Source organism: Hypanus sabinus, chromosome 19, assembly GCF_030144855.1.
Source record: "Hypanus sabinus isolate sHypSab1 chromosome 19, sHypSab1.hap1, whole genome shotgun sequence".
Classification (NCBI taxonomy): domain Eukaryota; kingdom Metazoa; phylum Chordata; class Chondrichthyes; order Myliobatiformes; family Dasyatidae; genus Hypanus; species Hypanus sabinus.
The window spans coordinates 51,785,327-51,804,020 of record NC_082724.1 but is presented as its reverse complement, the minus strand read 5'-3'; the positions used below and the strand labels follow the sequence as shown (position 1 = coordinate 51,804,020).

Here is an 18,694-nt window from a genome sequence, read left to right as displayed (position 1 = left end):
CCTACTAAAAGTATTCACCTATTAACCCCCACTCCCCCCGGGAGATTTCAGGTTTTATTGTTTTATAGCATTGAATCACAGTGGATTTAATTTGGCATTTTTGACACTGATCAACAGAAAAAGACTCCTTTGTGTCAAGGTGAAAACATCTCTGCAAAGTAATCTAAATTAATTACAAATATAAAACACAAAATAATTGATTACATAAGTATTCACCCCCTCTATAAGACATACCAAATCATCACTGGTGCAGCCAATTCGTTTTAGAAAGTTACATAATTAGTCAAATAGAGATCAGTTTTTAGAGACCTGTGTGAGTCAAGGTGTTTCAACTGATTGTAGTAAAAATACACCTGTATCTGGAAGGTCCAACTGCTAGTGAGTCAGTATTCTGACAAAAACTACACCATGAAGACAAAAGAACACTCCAAGTAACTCCATGAAAAGGTTATTGAAAAGCACAAGACATCGGATGGATACAAGAAAGATTCCAAGCAACTGATATCCCTTGGAGTACAGTTAACTTAATTATCAAGAAATGGAAAGGATACGGCACAATTGTAAGTCTGCTGAGAGCAGGCTATCCGCAGAAATGAAATGACCATGCAAGAAGGGGATTAGTGAGGGAAGCCACTAAGAGACCTACGGCAACTCTGGAGGATTTACAAGCTTCAGTGGCTGAGATGGGAGAGACTGTGAATATAACTGTTGCCCAGGTGTTTCACCAGTCAGAGCTTATGGGAAAATGGTTAAGAGAAAGCTGAAAAATAAACACATGAAATCTCACTTAGAGTTTGCCAGAAGGCATGTGGGAGGCGCTGAAGTCAGCTGGAAGATGGTCTTATGGTCTGATGAACTTTTTGGCCATCAGACTAAACACGATGTTTGGCGTAAGCCAAACAACACACATCATTGAAAACACACCATACTTACCGTGAAGCATGGTGGTGCCTGCATCATGCTGTGGGGATGTTTCACTGCAGCAATCTCTGGAAGGCATGTGAAGGTACAGGGTAAAATAAATGCAGCAAAATATAGGGAAGTACTGGAAGAAAACCTGATGTAGTTTGCAAGAGATCTGCAACTTGGGAGAAGATTTATTTTCCAGCAAGACAATGACTCCAAGCCTAAAGCCAAAGCTACACAGGAATGACTTAAAAACAACTAAGTTATTGCCCTGGAGTGGCCAAGTCACGAGTCCAGACTTCAATCCAACTCAGAATTTGTGGCTGGACTTGAAAAGGGCTGTTCACTCATGATCCCCATGCAATCTGACAGATCTTGAGCAGTTTTGTAAAGAAGAATGTGGAAAAATTGCAGTATCCAGATGTACAAAGCTGATAGAAACCTATCCATACAGACTGAAGGTTGTAATTGCTGCCAAAGGTGCATCTACTAAACACTGACTTGAAGGAGGTGAATACTTAATCAATTATTTTGTGTTTTATACTTGTAATTAATTGAGATCACTTCGTAGAGATCTGTTGACATGAAGGAGTCTTTTTCTGTTGATCAGTGTCAAAAAAAGCCAAATTAAATCCACTGTGATTCAATGTTACAAAACAATAAAACATGAACAATTCTGGAGGTGGGGGGAGGGGTGGAGATGAATACTTTTTATAGACATTGTAAAAAACACAACAGAATCAATGAAGGACTGCACCCAACAGGCTGATTAAACAACCAACGTGGAAAGGACAACAAACTGCGCAAATGACTAAAAAAAGGAAATAATAATAATAACAACCACCACCCATGAGGGGGTTTTCTGTCCCCCATTTGACGTATCTCCAGGTAGTGGATTGGGGAAAACTCTGCAGATATGCAGGCCTTCTGGGGAATAAAATACCACCCGTGATCCAAAACAGAAACAGATCCAGGCATGTCTATACCCACATTGGGCAGTGCTCTGGTCAGCATCTGTTCTCTATGATTGGACCAGCTGAAACCAAAACCTAGTTATAGGTATAAAAATTTAATATTTAACATTACACTAACAGAATACATGGGCACTAACCCAACAAAGAGATCCTACATACCAAAACAAAACACATCATCAAAATTTGCTAATTTGTTAATACTCTCAACAATATTATATTACCACAATGTTCAGTAACAGTAACATACTGTGCAGCATTAACAGCAATGCAGTGCAATGCTTCCAAAATAAAGGCACTCATTAATAGAAACACAAAACTGGCTACAGAAATGAGAATACCAAAATGGTAAAAGAGCTTAAGAAACAAATTGAAACTTTAAGAGCAGAAATAGCCGGCCTATTGGAGTACAAAATGGATAACCCAAGCAAGAAAGATGAGAGAAAAACTAAGGAAATACAAGGTCCACACAAGATATGAACAATCTAGCAAAAGCATTGTAGAATTTATAGATATACTAAAACAAATACTTGGGGCATACAAAACCACAAATATACGAAACGCACCAGATGTAGAAAATTAACACTTCTGTCACAGTGAAAAGGGTAACACGGAACTCTGAAACTAAATTTTATGCACCAAAACAACAGTAACCCCAGAACCGAATTACTAACAAACACAGAGATAATGAATTTTGGTCTAGTGTCTGGTCTAACAAAGCAACACACAATCATGAAGCAAACTAGATTATGGAGGGAAATAAACACACTTGCACAATTGAACACCTGAAGTTACATTTGATAAGCTAAAAGCAGTTATAAAAAAAACTAGAAAACTACCAGCAGCGATAATATTCAAAATTATTGGTATAAAAATTTAATTGCCTTCAGCCGTACTTATTAATATATGTTTGCATATCAACAATTTTCTTTAAAATCCTGAAAAAGTGCCCCAATTTTTGACAGAAAACACATCTCTTACCTAAAGGAGAAATCACAAATGAACCATCAAAAAATTATCCTATTACTTGTTTACAGACTATATGTAAAATTGTAACATCATGCATCTCACAACTCAGTTAGATAACCATAGAACTTTCCATAAAGGATTTCAATATTCGAGGCAGAATAACTGATACCAAGATTAAGGAAGACATTTTTGTAGGTCCACAAGTCAACAGATCAATTATGATAGGCAGTTCAAAGAACTTCTAGTAGTATTAATCACATGGAAGGCATTCAAGGATGCTGTTGAAAAATTTCTTAGCACTACAGAGCACCAAAATCTGGGCAGTTAATTGACAACATGCTTCAAGCATACAAAACCATCAAGTGCAACATGTCACTAAAAATTCATTTTCTGCATTCCCATTTAGACTTCTACCCTGCAAATCTTGGCACTGTCAATGACAAGCATGGTGTAAAGTTTCACTGGGACATTGCAGTCATGGAGAAACAGTATCAGGGCAACTGAAATGCTGAAATTCATCAATGCTGGCTGATTATTGTGGGATACTTAAGGGAGAAGCATCAGACACTAAGCGCAAATGAAAAGCATCAACAAAACATTGTTTTGCAGGAAGACAAATCTTCTCATAAGACGTAGTTCTTTTGCAGACTGCATCAGGTTTTCCTCCAGGATTTTCCTATATTTTGCTGCATTCATCTTACCCTCTGCCTTCACAAGTCATCCAGGGCCTGCAGCAGTGAAGCATCCCCACCGCATGATGCAGCCACCACCATGCTTCATGGAAGGTATGGTGTGTTTCCAATGATGTGCAATGTTCAGCTTACGCCAAACATAGCATTTAGTCTGATTGCCAAAAAGCTCAATTTTAGTTCAATAAGACCATAGAACCTTCTTCCAGCTGGCTTCAGAGTCTACCACGTGCCTTCTGGCAAACTCTAGCCGAGATTTCATGTGTTTATTTTTCAGCCAGTAGCTTTCTTTTTGCCGCTCTCCCAGAAAGCTGTGATTGGTGAAGCACCCAGGCAATAGTAATTGTATCAGAATTCTCTCCCATCTCAGCCACTGAAGCTTCTAACTCCTCCAGAGATGCCACAGGGCTCTTGGTGGCTTCCCCCACTAGTCCCCTTCTTGCACGGTCACTCAGTTTTTGAGAACAGCCTGCTCTAGGCAGATTTATAGCTGTGTCATATTCTTTCCATTGCTTGATTGAATTAACTGTATTCTAAGGGATATTCAGTGACTTTGAAATGTTCTTGTATTCAACTCCTGACTAGTGCTGATCAATAATCTTTTCACAGAGTAGCTTGGAGCATTCTTTTGTCTTCATGGTGTAGCTTTTGTCAGGATACTGACTCACCAGCAGTTGGATCTTCTGAATACAGGTATATTTTTACTACAATCAATTGAAACACCTTGACCACACACAGGTCTACAGATCTCCATTGGTGACTTCTAAAAGCAAATGGTTGCACCAGTGATGATTTGGTGTGTCATATTAAAGGAGGGTGAATACTTATGCAATCAATAATTTTGTGTTTTATATTTCTAATTAATTTAGTTCACTTTGTAGAAATCTGTTTCACTTTGATATGTAAGAGTCTTTCTCTGTTGATCAATGTCAAAAAAGCCAAATTAAATCCACAGTAATTCAACGTTCTAAAATAAAACATGAAAACTTTCAAGTGGGGTGAATATTTTTTATAGGCACTGTATACTGAAGTATAGCATTACAATCAATTTGGCAATATTTCAAGTAAACTGCTGACATCCTTTCTTTCCCCACCCATTATTTGAAACAGTTAATCATCATTCTTCCTCTGATGTTGGTCTTCCCTTTTAAACCTGCCATTGTCACTTCTTTCCAAAGACAAAATCAACAATCCTTTACCTTACATTGTACTATTCAATTCCAACTTCCCCTTCTTTTCCAAAGTTCTTGAATGTGTTGTCATCTCCTAAATCCATGTCCACATTTAAATTTTACACTCAGATTTTTGGCCTTAGCACAAAAATAAAACAAAGTCACAGTTATAATTCTGTGTGTCTTCCTGCTCTCTCAGTAGTATATGATACAGTGATATTGCTCTGGTCCTCCAGCTGGGTGGGATGTCACTTGACTGGTTCCATACTTACTTCTCCAAACCAGAGAAAGACTTCTCTTCCATTTCCAGCAGTGTCCCCCTCAAAGGATTCAACTTTGGCTCCTTTCTATTCTTCTCATTTGAACCAATTAAATGGTTTTTATAGGTGCCCTGTTTTACCACAACACTTTTTGCCATTTGTACCTACCAGATAGTCACGCTCATCCTCTTTCCCACCCCATAACCAACTTGTGCTATATTGTTAAAATTGTGGCTCTGTAGAAAGGTCACAAACTTTAAGTACAAACTTTGTTACTTTATTTTACAAATACAGTCGGCCCTCCTTATCCGCGAATTCCGCATGCGCGAATTCAACCAACCGCAAATCGCAAAAACCCAGAAGTGTTGTTCGAGCATGTACAGACTTTTTTTGTCATTATTCCCTAAACAATGCAGTATAACAACTATTTTACATAGCATTTACATTGTATTCGGTATTATAGATAATCTAGAGATGATTTAAAGTATACAGGAGGATGTGCGTGGGTTATCGTGGAATGGGATCAAAAAAAATCGAAAGTTCTCTTACTAGGTAAGTCGGAACAAGTACATCCGGTATTATTTAACATCAGTTAGTAAAATGTTTGTCTTAGTATGTAGTATATATTTTACCTTTCTATGCATATAAAACGCTCAAGAACGTACGTTTCAGCGCCAGGCTTGAGAACGGATTTCTCAAGTTCGATCCAGTGACAGATCTCTCCTGAGCGTGCTCTCCGCCGTCCCAGGTTGATGTGGAGGATCAAAAACCCAAAACCCAATAATTAAACTACTGCATTGCTTAGTAATAATTGTAGCTTTCATTTAGGCACAGCCTTTCTCACTTTATCCTTTAAAATTGTTCCGATCGTTGACTAACGTAGCCTAACGCTTTTCCAATGACTGATGGCGTTTCACCTTTTTCCAATCACTTTATTATTTCCACTTTATTTTCGTGAACAAAAACACTGTGGATTCAGAGCTCTGACGCCGGGTCCTAATGTCCACCGCACTGAGACGAGTTAAATACGGTTTGGGGTTCTGCTGGGTCCTAAGGTCCACCGCACTGAGGCAGGTTGAATAAGGGACTTGAACATCTGCATTTTTTGGTATCCGTGGCGTGTCCTGGAACCAATCCCTCACGGATAAGGAGGGCCAACTGTAATGGCTTGATGAATTTAACAGCATGTTTCTGTTTACTTCAGGAACCAAACAGTTTCTTTATTAGTCAACACTATGTACATCAGAAGCATTAACAGTCAGCTGTTTCTGAAAAAAAATGTTAAAGGAAAATAGGCTGATGCACAAATCTAAATTAATTCCATTCAAGTAGTACTGTAATCAATCTTGATGCCTGCACAGGGTAGTCCTGAAGACTAAATACAAACTGGATCCAGTTATGTGCCTTAAAATAGACAGAGTTGTAAAGGGTTATTTAGCATTCTGAGGTCATAGTGACTAATACTTAAAATAATTATAACACATTGTGGAAGTGTAGATTATATTTGAGTTAACATCTGCACCACAATGTCAGGAGTTTGAACGTATTTGTGAATAAACTACAACGTTCCACATTTCAGTAACATTTAGTTTAAACACAATTAGATTTTCGACATGCAGCTTGATTTATTGAAGATTGCTTTTACATGCTGAGTCTTAAGAAGAACCATTAAGTGTGTTGCTCTCCAACATTTATATCCTGTCAAGTACAAATGTAGACTCAGCATGAATACCTTGAACAAAGAAAAATGGGAAAGGGTTTACTTATAATGAGCTTCATAGTCAATCAGGGTACTTGTGGAAAAACGATTACCTTAAAAAATTCTGAAAGACTCTCACTGATGCTGCTTTTAAAAATCACTTAAGATGTGGTACCTTAAGACAGAAGACGAACAGGGGCAAGTAGGGGATTGGGTCTGGGACCCCCCCCCCCCCCGCGGATGCACAAGTCCCTTATTCAACATGTCTCAGTGTGGGTGGACTTTAGGACCCGGGGGAGTTCCAGACCTTATTTAACCTGTCTCTGTGCAGTGGGTCTTTAGGACCCGGCGGAGCTTGGGACTCGCTGTCCGCAGTGTTTTTGTTCCGTTGACAGAACACGATCACGATTGAAAATAAAGTGGAAATAATAAAGTGATCGGAAAGAGATGAAATGCCATCGGTCATTGGAAAAGTGTTAGGCCACAGTCGGACAATGATCGGAACAACTTTAAATGATAAAGTGAGAATAATGGAGCACGTGAAGGTCCTACCCCGAAGAAAGCTACAATTAATACTAAGCAATGCAGTGGTGTAATTATTGAAGTACATACGTTTCTTAAGTGTTTTATATACATAGAGGTAAAATATATACTATATACTAAGACGAATGTTTCACTAACTGATGCTAAATAATACCGGATGTACCTGTTCCGACTTCAGTTTTTTTTTCGATTCCTGATCTGCGGTAACCTATGCATATCCTCCCGTATACTTTAAATCACCTCTAGATTACTTATAATACCTAATACAATGTAAATGCTATGTAAATATTTGTTATACTGCATTGTTTAGGGAATAATGACAAAAACAAAGTCTATACATGCTCAAATGACAAGTGCTGGAGAGAGGTTTTCTTGATCTGTGGTTGGTTGAATCCGCGCATGCAGAACCCTCGGATAAGGAGGGCCGACTGTACCTTGCTATTGATGTTGGTGCCTTTTCACATCCATGTCCAGAATGCAGAAACTCTCTCAATTAATCTGATTTCTAAATTTTCCCAGTTCTGATGAAGAATCATTCAACTCTCTCTTCATATACTCTCTTCACTATCAGATTTGCAATTCTATTTTAGTATCAGCATCTAAATTTTTTTCTTCTCTTGTGTATATGTCTGAGGTCCAAAGTAACCATGCTAATTGCTCCAGTTGGATAAATAAATGATAAATAAAAAACACAAAATACTGGTGGAACTCAGGAGGTCAGACAGCATCCATTGAGGGAATAAGCAGTCGACATTTCAGGCAGAGACCCTTCATCAAGACTAGAAAGGAAGTGGAGAGAAGCAAGAATAAAAAATGTTTTATTCTGGCTTCTTCCCCCTTCTTTTCTATTCATGATGAATTGACTTCAGTTCAGCCTTCAATACTATAATACCAAACAAATTCATCTACAAACTCCTAGACCTGGGACTCAGTACCTCCCTTTTCAAATGAACCCTTGACTTCCTGATCAAAAGATAGTAATCGTTATTTAGGCAACTAAAATTACGCAATCATTATCCTAAATACTGATACTCCACAAGGGTACATCCTCAGTCCCTGATCTACTCTCTGTACACTCATGACTGTGACCATACACTACTCTATCTCCATCTACAAACTTACAGATAGTACCACTGTAATGGGCCGTATTTGAAACAACGATGTCGGAGTGCAGAGAGACAGAATCTGGTGACATTGCTGTCATGACAACAATCGGATTCTCAATGTCAGCAAAAGAGCTGGTCATTGACTTCCGAAGAGTGGGCAGCATACATTCACCTGCTTACACCAATGGTACTCAGGTCAAGGTTGAGGGGGTTAAGTTCCTAAGATTGAACATCAGCAAAAATTACATCAGCCTATCCTGGTCAAACCATGTAGACACCGTGATTAAGTACACTCACCGGTGTCTCTACTTCCTTAAGAGACTAAAGAATTTAGCAGGTCTCCTTTGATACTCAACAATTTTTATTGATGCACCATAGAAAACATTCCACCCCTTATCATTAAGGCCTATTAAAGAGGGGGATATAATAGAGCAAAAATCAGTGGAAAGCATTTAAAAACCAACCGAAGGCAAATAAAAAAGCCACGAGACAAAAGATGAAATATGCCAGTATTATAAAAGAGAATACCAAAAGATTTTTCAGATATGCATAGGAGAAAAGAGAGGCAAGAGTGGATATCAGACTGCTGGAAAATTATGCTGGAGAGATAGTAATGGGGGACAAAGAAATGGCAGATGAACTGATTAAGTAGTTCTCATCAGTCTTCACTGTGGAAGACACTCGCAGTATGCCAGAAATTCAAGAATGTCAGAGAGCAAAAGTGAGTGAAGTTGCCATTACTAAGAAGAAAATGCTTGGGTCTCTAGATGGATAAGTCACCTGGACCAGACGGACTACACCCCAGAGTTCTGAAAGAGGAGCTAAAAAGATTGTGGTCGCATTAGTAATAATCTTTCAAAAACATTAGATTGTGGAATGATTCCCAACGTCCGGAAAATTTCAAATGTCACTCCACTAAGAAAGGGAGGAGGCAGAAAAAAAGGAAATGATAAGCTAGTTAGCCCATCTTCAGTAGTTGGGAAGATGGACATGATAAAATAGACCAAAGTCAGCATGGTTTCCTGAAGGAGACACCTTGCCTGAAAAATCTGTTGGAATTCTTTAAGGAAATAACAAGCAGGATAGACAAAGGAGAGTCAGTATGGTGTACTTGGATTTTCAGAAGGCTTTTGACAAAGTGCTGCACATGAGGCTGCTTAACAGATTAAGAGCCCATGGTATTACAGGAAAGATACTAACAAGGATAGAAGATTGCCAGATGACGTACGGTAAAACATGGGAATAAAGGGGGTTGGATTTCTAGTATCTGCAGATTTTCTCTTGTGCATAAAGGGTTTTTTTTCAGGTTGTCTGCCACAGGTCCCACAGGAGTCAGTGGTGGGACTGCTAGCTTCTTTTCACATTATATCTGGATTTGGATAACAGAATTGATGGCTCTGTGGCCAAGCTTGTGGACGATACAAACACTGGTGGTGTTTGAGGAAAGTAGTGTTGAGGAAGCAGGGAGTCTGCAAAAGGAATTAGATTGGGAAAGGGGACAAAGAAGTGACAGCTGGAACATAGCGTAGGGAAGTATACGGTCGTGCACTTTGGTAGAAGGAATAAAAGCACAGATTATTTTCTAAACGGGGAGAAAATTCAAATAAATAGGAGCTACAAAGGGACTTGGGAATCCTCCTGCAGGACATCCTAAAGGTTAACTTGCAGGCTGAGTCGGTGGCAAGGAAGGCAAATGCAATTTTAATACTGATTTCAAGAGGACCAGAATAGAAAAGCAAGGGCGTAATGCTGAGACTTTATAAGGCATTGGGCAGTCCGCACTTCGAATATTGTGAGCAGTTTTGGGCCCTTTATCTAAAAGATGTGCTATCATTGAAGAGGGACTAGGGGAGGTTCATGAGAATGATTCTAGAAAGAAAAGGTAAAATGTATGAGGAGCTTTTTATGGCTCTGTGCCTGTACTCACTAGAACTCAGAAGAATGTGGTGGGGGTGGGGAGAAGAGAGAATATTGAAAGACCCCTAGAAGTGAACATGGAGAGAATGTTTCCCAGAGCAGGAGAGTCTAGAGCCAGAGGGCAGAGTCTCAGAATAGAGAGTCATCCATTTAGAACAGAGGCGACGAGGAATTTCTTTAGCTAGAGGGAAGGGAATGGGGAATTCGTTGCCACAGGTAGCTGTGGAGTCCAAGTCACTAGCTATACTTAAATTGGAGGTTCATAGGTTCTGGATTAGTCGGGGCATCAAAAGTTACAGGGAGAAGGCAGGAGAATGGGATTGAGAGAGATAATAAATTAGCCATGATGGAATGGCAGATGGGCTGTATGGCTTAATTCTGCTCTTATGTCTAATAGCTTGGTATGCTAACTGTTTTCCCTGTTACCACAAGAAACTGCTTAGAGTTGTGAATATAATTCATCACATCACGGAAAACAATCCACATGGATTCTGAATATGCTTCTTACTGCTTCAATAAAGCAGCCAACATAGTCAAAGATCACACCTACTCCAGATCTTCTCTTTTCTCCTCCCTCCCATTGGGCAGAAGATATAAAAGCCTGAAAGCACATAATACTAGGACCAAGGACAGCTTCTCTCCCACTATTTTTATAACAGTCTCTTAGTAGAATAAGATGAACTCTTAACCTCACAATCCACCTTGTTATGGTTCTGGCACTGCATACTTTATTCTGCATTCTGTTATTGTTTTACCTTGTATCACCTCAATGCATTGTTGTGAAGGGGAAGGGAGTTGTGAAATCATGAGAAGATTTACCTGGATGTTGACAAAGGATAAGGTAGAACCACATCAAATGAATAAGGCTGACATTCCAAAGTATCGTTTGTCACAAGTGAGCCTGTAATCTCTGGCAAATGTGGCTCATCCTGGCATGCCTCTACTGGGTTACAGTCCATGGTTTGGCACTCTGGAAATTCCTTTCCTGCAAGTCAGATTTGCCAATTAGTTTCATTACTTAGTCATAATTTAATGCTCAATGACTCTTTATTCCACTTTTTAAATGACTTTGTATCAGTGTTACACAATTATAACAGTAGCTCAAAATTGCATTGACCAGAAAATCAATAGAAACATTAAAAAACCTACAGCACAACACAGGCCCTTCGGCACGCAATGCTGTGCCAAACATGTACTTACTTCAGAAATTAACTAGTGTTGCTCATAGCCCTCTATTTTTTTAAGCTCCATGTACCTATCCAGGAGCATCTTAAAAGGCCCTACTGCATCTGCCTCCACCACAGTTACTGGCAGCCCATTCCACATACTCACCACTCTCTGTGTAAAAAGCGAAATTGATACTATTTTTCCCAGACAAATTCTGTGAGTGAGTCTCACTACACAAGTTTTCGAGCTGTGATCTGTGAATTCAGTAGGAGCCAATTTCTGTACCCAAATTGCGGTAATGTTTGGGGAGGTAGGGGAAGAGGGTTACTTGTATGATGATTATAAAGTAAATAATTGCACAAGTAAGAGATTTAAACTATTTGAGAGATTTACATATTTCATATATAATACTTCAAGAATGTTAATCTTGCACTATAAGCAAACTCTTGAACTCGAGTTTACCACATATTACCAAATAATCCACCTGCTACAAGCAAGTCTTTCTGCAATTTGGATTTCTGACAATTGTGCTAACCTTATAAATTAGGGTCATCCTACCTATCATCCATACCCATGTGAACTATAACAATTAGATTAGTTGCTACAATGAGAACATGTGTGAAAACAGTTCTTCTTTGTATCAGTGACATCTCTAAGCATACCCATATTACTACAAAGCAAGTATTCCTTTTTTTAAAAAGATTAGCCATGATAAAGCCTATAAATGAATTGGAGTAGGTGGGGGGAATAAAAATGATTTTAAAAAAGCCAAACATCATTGAAAATTGAAAGAGCATTTCAATTTTTTTTAAGAGTTCCTTACAATTTCTTAAGCAATTTTGACAAAAATATGCATTCACATTTCCATTGAGATTCCTTAAAATATCTCAAAGTATTGCACTTAGGTGATAGCACTGCAAAGCTTTTAATTATATGTCTAAGGACAAGATTCTGCTGACAGTCAGTCATTCTCTTGACAATTGTGAGTCAAGAGACACAAAGTGACACAAGAGTCACAATCCTTTAATTTGACATCAACCTTCTTAATGTTTTACAATATCTGGGATGACAGTCCTATATAAAAGTGACCTACAAGAAATGGTTTTAAGTTTTTAAACTGTCAAAGCCATCTACTGCAGATTTAGAGGAGATATTATACTTAGATCCCCTTACTGAGATACACAGTGCTTGAAGGGCAGGAATGGGTCTCAGGAGCTTCCATTTGTTCATACCCACTGGATCTCAACTTGAGCCAACTACCTCAATTCACTTCATACAGTATTTTTTTCTGCTGGACTAATTGTATTTGTGTTAGTGTAACTAGTCTAAACTTTCAAACTAAAAAGCATTCCATTACTTGTGTCCTCAAATACAGTAGCACCCATGTGCTAGAGCACAGAAAAAGGCTTGATTATCCGTTCAGGGCCAGTACCCTGTGATAGTTGCCTGTGTTTTAGTTGCATGTCAGTCTTTTCAGTGTTCCTAAAGTGAACTCTGTTAAAAGAGGCTGAGAAGTAAAAGGCCAATGGGAAAAGATAACACTCACTTTCAGGGCCTCCATAACTCATATTCTCAGTATTATTTATATAATATATATCAATATGTAATATTTAACTTTCCACACACAGGTTTTTTGTTGATTCTAGTGTAGTTCTGTGTTCTGCTGTAAATGGCTGCAAGAAATTTAATCTCATAGTAGTATATGGTGATATATTTGTACTTGAACAATGAATTTACTTTGAACTTTATTGCAGTGCCCCTCATCTCCCCTGCTGATCAGACCAGCTCCTGCTCAAGTGGAAGTGGGGTGGGGGAGGGGGGAGGAAGAGGGATGGAAGAGCAGTGTTGCTGGGAGCACAATAGAGCCTCTCTGTGTTGTATTTTGCATTGGATGCCTCTAAGCCACCTTTTCTCCAACAAGGGATGACTCTATTTAGATACGAGGCTTAATCCAGGTGCACTGGATACCTCCCAGTGTGAGTACTTTATGCAGCTTCATATGTGAAATAAGTTGACCAATATTAACAGATGAAATCTTAGAAAGATCACAACTTATGGGCAGTAAAACCAGTCTACATTGCCCCATCATTCTGCTGGGAATATTGGTATCTGTAGATCTGCTGGATCCATGATTTCAACACTAGATAGAACACTGATAAGGTTAAATGTTGTTACAATGAAAAAAATCCATGTTCTTTTTACCTGTGTTAGTTAAACACTGTTCTTCAGGCTCTTCATTTTGTTCACCCTTTAACTTATTTACCTTGGACTTCGATCGTTTCTTCACCTCAGTGATCAGATTTTGGAACTCCTCCTTGTGTTTTATACCTGCAATGTGATAAATACTGTTAGCATATTTACAAATTGGCTATAAGAACGGTCCTGAAATCTCACTGAAACACATTATATTCTGCTTATCAACAATGGGAAATAAATAGCAAGATCATTACTCAAGAAAATTATCATCATCATTTTCCTCTCAAGACAATTAAAAACAACCTAAATTGAACAGGTCTGCCAGCTCTATAAATCTGCAGGATTAGCTTTTGGAAGACAAAACCTAAACTCCGATGAAGTGTCTTGGCCGAAAACGTTGACTGCTTATTCCTTCTCATAGATGCTGCCTGACCTGCTGAGTAACTCCAGTATTTTGCATGTGTTGACCTATATTCAATTATATCTCATAATACAGACCTCTACATGGACTTGTTCAAACTTATCACTAGCAACATACTTCACAACTATATAGGTGGATACTGAAGAGAAAGTCCATAATACTTATTATGTGGGGAAAAACTGTTTAAGGAAATGCCTATTTTCAAAAGAAACAGATATGATCTGCTTAAGAATACTGAGCCTATTCAGTCTATTCTATAAATCCCATCTCCAACCTCTTCTTAGTCTCTGACCTTGCTTGTTGTCACTACCACATACTGCCATTTTTCTCCTCCAAAGTCAGAAAGAGGCACAAGGAGACTGTTACAACATCCAAAATATGAGGGAACTTGACTAAATGAAACTGCTGAGATGTTGCAAACATAACATTTTGAGATTTTTTTTGAAGCTGCTTCAAAGAATATTTGTTAAGCACCTCTCACCTCAGCAAGAAAAATAATGGGACAGCACTGAGTCCTGGTCTTTGCAATCAAAAATAGATTATGACTAAAACAAAATACTACAGTACAACATTGTGGAAATTTATAATAATGCCTCACTACAAAAGAATGTCAGCATCGAATGGATAGGTAGACAATAGACAATAGGTGCAGAAGTAGACCATTCGGCCCTTTGAGCCTGCACCGCCATTCTGAGATCATGGCTGATCATCTACTATCAATACCCGGTTCCTGCCTTGTCCCCATATCCCTTGATTCCCCTATCCATAAGATACCTATCTAGCTCCTTCTTGAAAGCATCCAGAGAATTGGCCTCCAGTGCCTTCTGAGGCAGTGCATTCCAGACCCCCACAACTCTCTGGGAGAAGAAGTTTTTCCTTAACTCTGTCCTAAATGACCTACCCCTTATTCTTAAACCATGCCCTCTGGTACTGGACTCTCCCAGCATCTGGAACATATTTCCTGCCTCTATCTTGTCCAATCCCTTAATAATCTTATATGTTTCAATCAGATCCCCTCTCAATCTCCTTAATTCCACTGTGTACAAGCCCAGTCTCTCTAACCTCTCTGTGTAAGACAGTCCGGACATCCCAGGAATTAACCTTATGAATCTACGCTGCACTTCCTCTACAACCAGAATGTCCTTCCTTAACCCTGGAGACCAAAACTGTACACAATACTCCAGGTGTGGTCTCACCAGGGCCCTGTACAAATGCAAAAGGATTTCCTCGCTCTTGTACTCAATTCCCTTTGTAATAAAGGCCAACATTCCATTAGCCTTCTTCACTGCCTGCTGCACTTGCTCATTCACCTTTAGTGACTGATGAACAAGGACTCCTAGATCCCTTTGTATTACTCCCGTACCTAACTCTACACCGTTCAGATAATAATCTGTCTTCTTGTTCTTACTTCCAAAATGGATAACCTCACACTTATTCACATTAAACGTCATCTGCCAAGTATCTGCCCACTCACTCAGCCTATCCAAATCACCCTGAATTCTCCTAACATCCTCATCACATGTCACACTGCCACCCAGCTTAGTATCATCAGCAAACTTGCTGATGTTATTCTCAATGCCTTCATCTAAATCGCTGCTGTAAATCATAAACAGCTGTGGTCCCAATACTGAGCCCTTTGGCACCCCACTAGTCACCACCTGCCATTCCAAGAAACACCCATTCACCGCTACCTTTTGCTTTCTATCTGCCAACCAGTTTTCTATCCATGTCAATATCTTCCCCCCAATGCCATGAGCTCTGATTTTACCCACCAATCTCCTATGTGGGACCTTATCAAATGCCTTCTGAAAATCGAGGTACACTACATCCACTGGAACTCCCTTGCCTAAACTTCCTGGTTACATCCTCAAAAAACTCCAATAGATTAGTCAAGCATGATTTGCCCTTGGTAAATCCATCCTGGCTCGGCCCAATCCTGTCACTGCTATCTAGATATGCCACTATTTCATCTTTAATAAGGGACTCTAGCATCTTCCCCACTACTGATATTAGGCTGACAGATCGATAGTTCTCTGTTTTCTCTCTCCCTCCTTTCTTAAAAAGTGGGATAACATTAGCCATTCTCCAATCCTCAGGAACTGATCCTGAATCTAAGGAACATTGGAAAATGAATACCAATGCATCCGCAATTTCCAGAGCCACCTCCTTTAGTACCCTAGGATGCAGACCATCTGGACCTGGGGATTTGTTAGCCTTCAGTCCCATCAGTCTACTCATCACTGTTTCCTTCCTAATGTCAATCTGTTTCATTTCCTCTGTTACCCTATGTCCTTGGCCCATCCATACATCTAGGAGATTGCTTGTGTCTTCCCTAGTGAAGTCAGATCTAAAGTACTTATTAAATTCTTCTGCCATTTCTCTGTTTCCCATAAAAATTTCACCCAATTCATTCTTCAAGGGCCCAACATTGTTCTTAACTATCTTCTTTCTCTTCACATACCTAAAAAAGCTTTTGCTATCCTCCTTTATATTCCTGGCTAGCTTGCATTCATACCTCATTTTTTCTCCCCGTATTGCCTTTTTTAGTTAAGTTCTGTTGTTCCTTAAAAATTTCCCAATCATCTATCTTCCCACTCACCTTAGCTCTGTCATACTTTTTTTTTAATGCTATGCAATCTCTGACTTCCTTTGTCAATCACTGTGGCCCCTTCCTCTCCTTTGAATCTTTCCTTCTCTGGGTGATGTACTGATTTTGCACCTTGCGCATTATTCCCAAGAATACCTGCCATTGCTGTTCCACTGTCTTTTCTGCTAGGATATCCGTCCATTTAACTTTGGCCAGCTACTCCCTCATGGCTCCATGGTCTCCTTTGTTCAACTGCAACACTGACACCTCCAATCTGCCCTTATCTTTCTCAAATTGCAGATAAAAACATCATATTATGATCACTACCTCCTAATGGCTCCTTTACTTCAAGATTGCTTATCAAATCCTGTTCATTACACAACACTAAATCCAGAATAGCCTTGTCCCTAGTCGGCTCTCGTACAAGCTGTTCCAAGAATGCATCCCGTAGGCACTCTACAAACTCCCTATCCTGGGGTCCAGCACCAACCTGATTCTCCCAGTTCACCTGCATGTTGAAATCCCCCATAACTACTGCAAGATTACCTTTGCCACATGCCAGTGTTAACTCCCTATTCAACTTGCACCGAATATCCATGCTACTGTTTGGGGGCCTGTAGACAACACCCATTAGGGTCTTTTTGCCCTTACTGTTCCTCAGTTCTATCCACACAGACTCTACTTCTCCTATGTCCCCCCTTGCAAAGGACTGAATCTCATTCCTCACCAACAAGGCCACCCCACCCCCCTCTGCCCACATTTCTGTCCCTACGATAGCATGTATACCCTTGTACATTCATTTCCCAGGTCTGATCTCCCTGCAGCCATGACTCCGTTATCCCAACAACATCATAGTTACCCATTCGCACCTGAGCTTCAAGCTCATCTGCCTTATTTCTGATACTTCGTGCATTCAGATATAGAATTTTTAGCCCATTTCTCCTCTCTGTTTAAATCGCTGCCTATTGTGCTTAATCCAGCTCCCCAAACTCCAATCGGGCTATACGGCCCTTGAATTTTTTTGTCCTTCCTAAATCTACTTATTCTTTCTGCACATTTAACTCCATGTTCCATCGGACCATCCCTCTGTAAATGTGGCAAGATGGCAAGTTCCTGCTGACATCATCCCTTCCTCAGAAAAATATTGTAAAGATAAAGCACTTCAAGTAACTATAGCACCTAATACAACAAAGAAAATATTCACAGAAATTCCTAACTTCATTTCAAACTATCCTTGATAATGGCAGATACTTTTTTGCTTGTAGGGTAGGGTGGGGGGGGGGGGGGGGGTTGTTGCCTTGCTCCTTGCGCGTGGAAGGGGGGAGCTGGGGGGGGGGGGGTCCCAACATTTAATTGTCATTCATTCTTTGGGGCACTCCTCAGTTTTCGTGGATGTTTACAGAGAAAAAGATTTTCAGGATATATATTATATACATTTCTCTGACATTAAGTGTACCTGTTGAACCTACTAAACCTATTGACCAGAAAAAGATCTGTCAGGATGCTCACTCACCAGAAGATATAGATTTAAGGAATTTTGGGTAAAGATCCAGGGAAGAATTGAGAATTAATTTTATTTTTATTTTTTCACTGTTATGATCCAGGATAAAAAGTCAGAGAGTACAAATAGATTCAGTACTTGCATGAGTATGTGCGAGATTATGTTGGGGCAGGAATGACCAACATCAAGAGCTTAAAAACACCAGTAAGAAAATGCAATTAGATTGCAATGAGGAAATAAATCAAGGTATGTCATCACAGTCATAAAATGAGTAAGCAGTCTGTGCTGAGTGGCAACCCATGACTTCAGTATGTCCGAACCGATGGAAATTGATATGATTATGAGAAAAGGATGGAATATTGAGGCTTTATAAGGCATTGGTCAGGCTGCACTTTGAGTATTATGAGCAGTTTAGGCCTCTTATCGAAGAAAGAATGTCCTGGCAATGGAGATGGTCCAGAGCAGGTTCATGATTCTGGGAATGAAAAGGTTAATGCAAGAGGAACATTTGATGGCACTGGGCCGATACTCGTTGGAGTTTAGAAAAATAGAGGGGTGGGGGGGGATCTCATTGAAACCTATCGAATATA

At 39.5% G+C, this 18,694-nt stretch overlaps 1 protein-coding gene across 2 annotated transcripts in view; it reads right to left on the bottom strand.

Moving 5' to 3' along the window:
* Positions 1 to 18,694, bottom strand: part of rad18 (RAD18 E3 ubiquitin protein ligase) — a 237,007-nt gene that overhangs the window by 80,547 nt on the left and 137,766 nt on the right. For both annotated transcript variants that reach the window (XM_059944408.1, XM_059944409.1), the window contains 2 exons: positions 13,602 to 13,727; positions 11,052 to 11,217 (listed from right to left, as the gene is read on the bottom strand). In XM_059944408.1, coding sequence (XP_059800391.1) covers positions 11,052 to 11,217; positions 13,602 to 13,727 — 292 coding nt within the window. The remainder of the gene's footprint in view (positions 1 to 11,051; positions 11,218 to 13,601; positions 13,728 to 18,694) is intronic.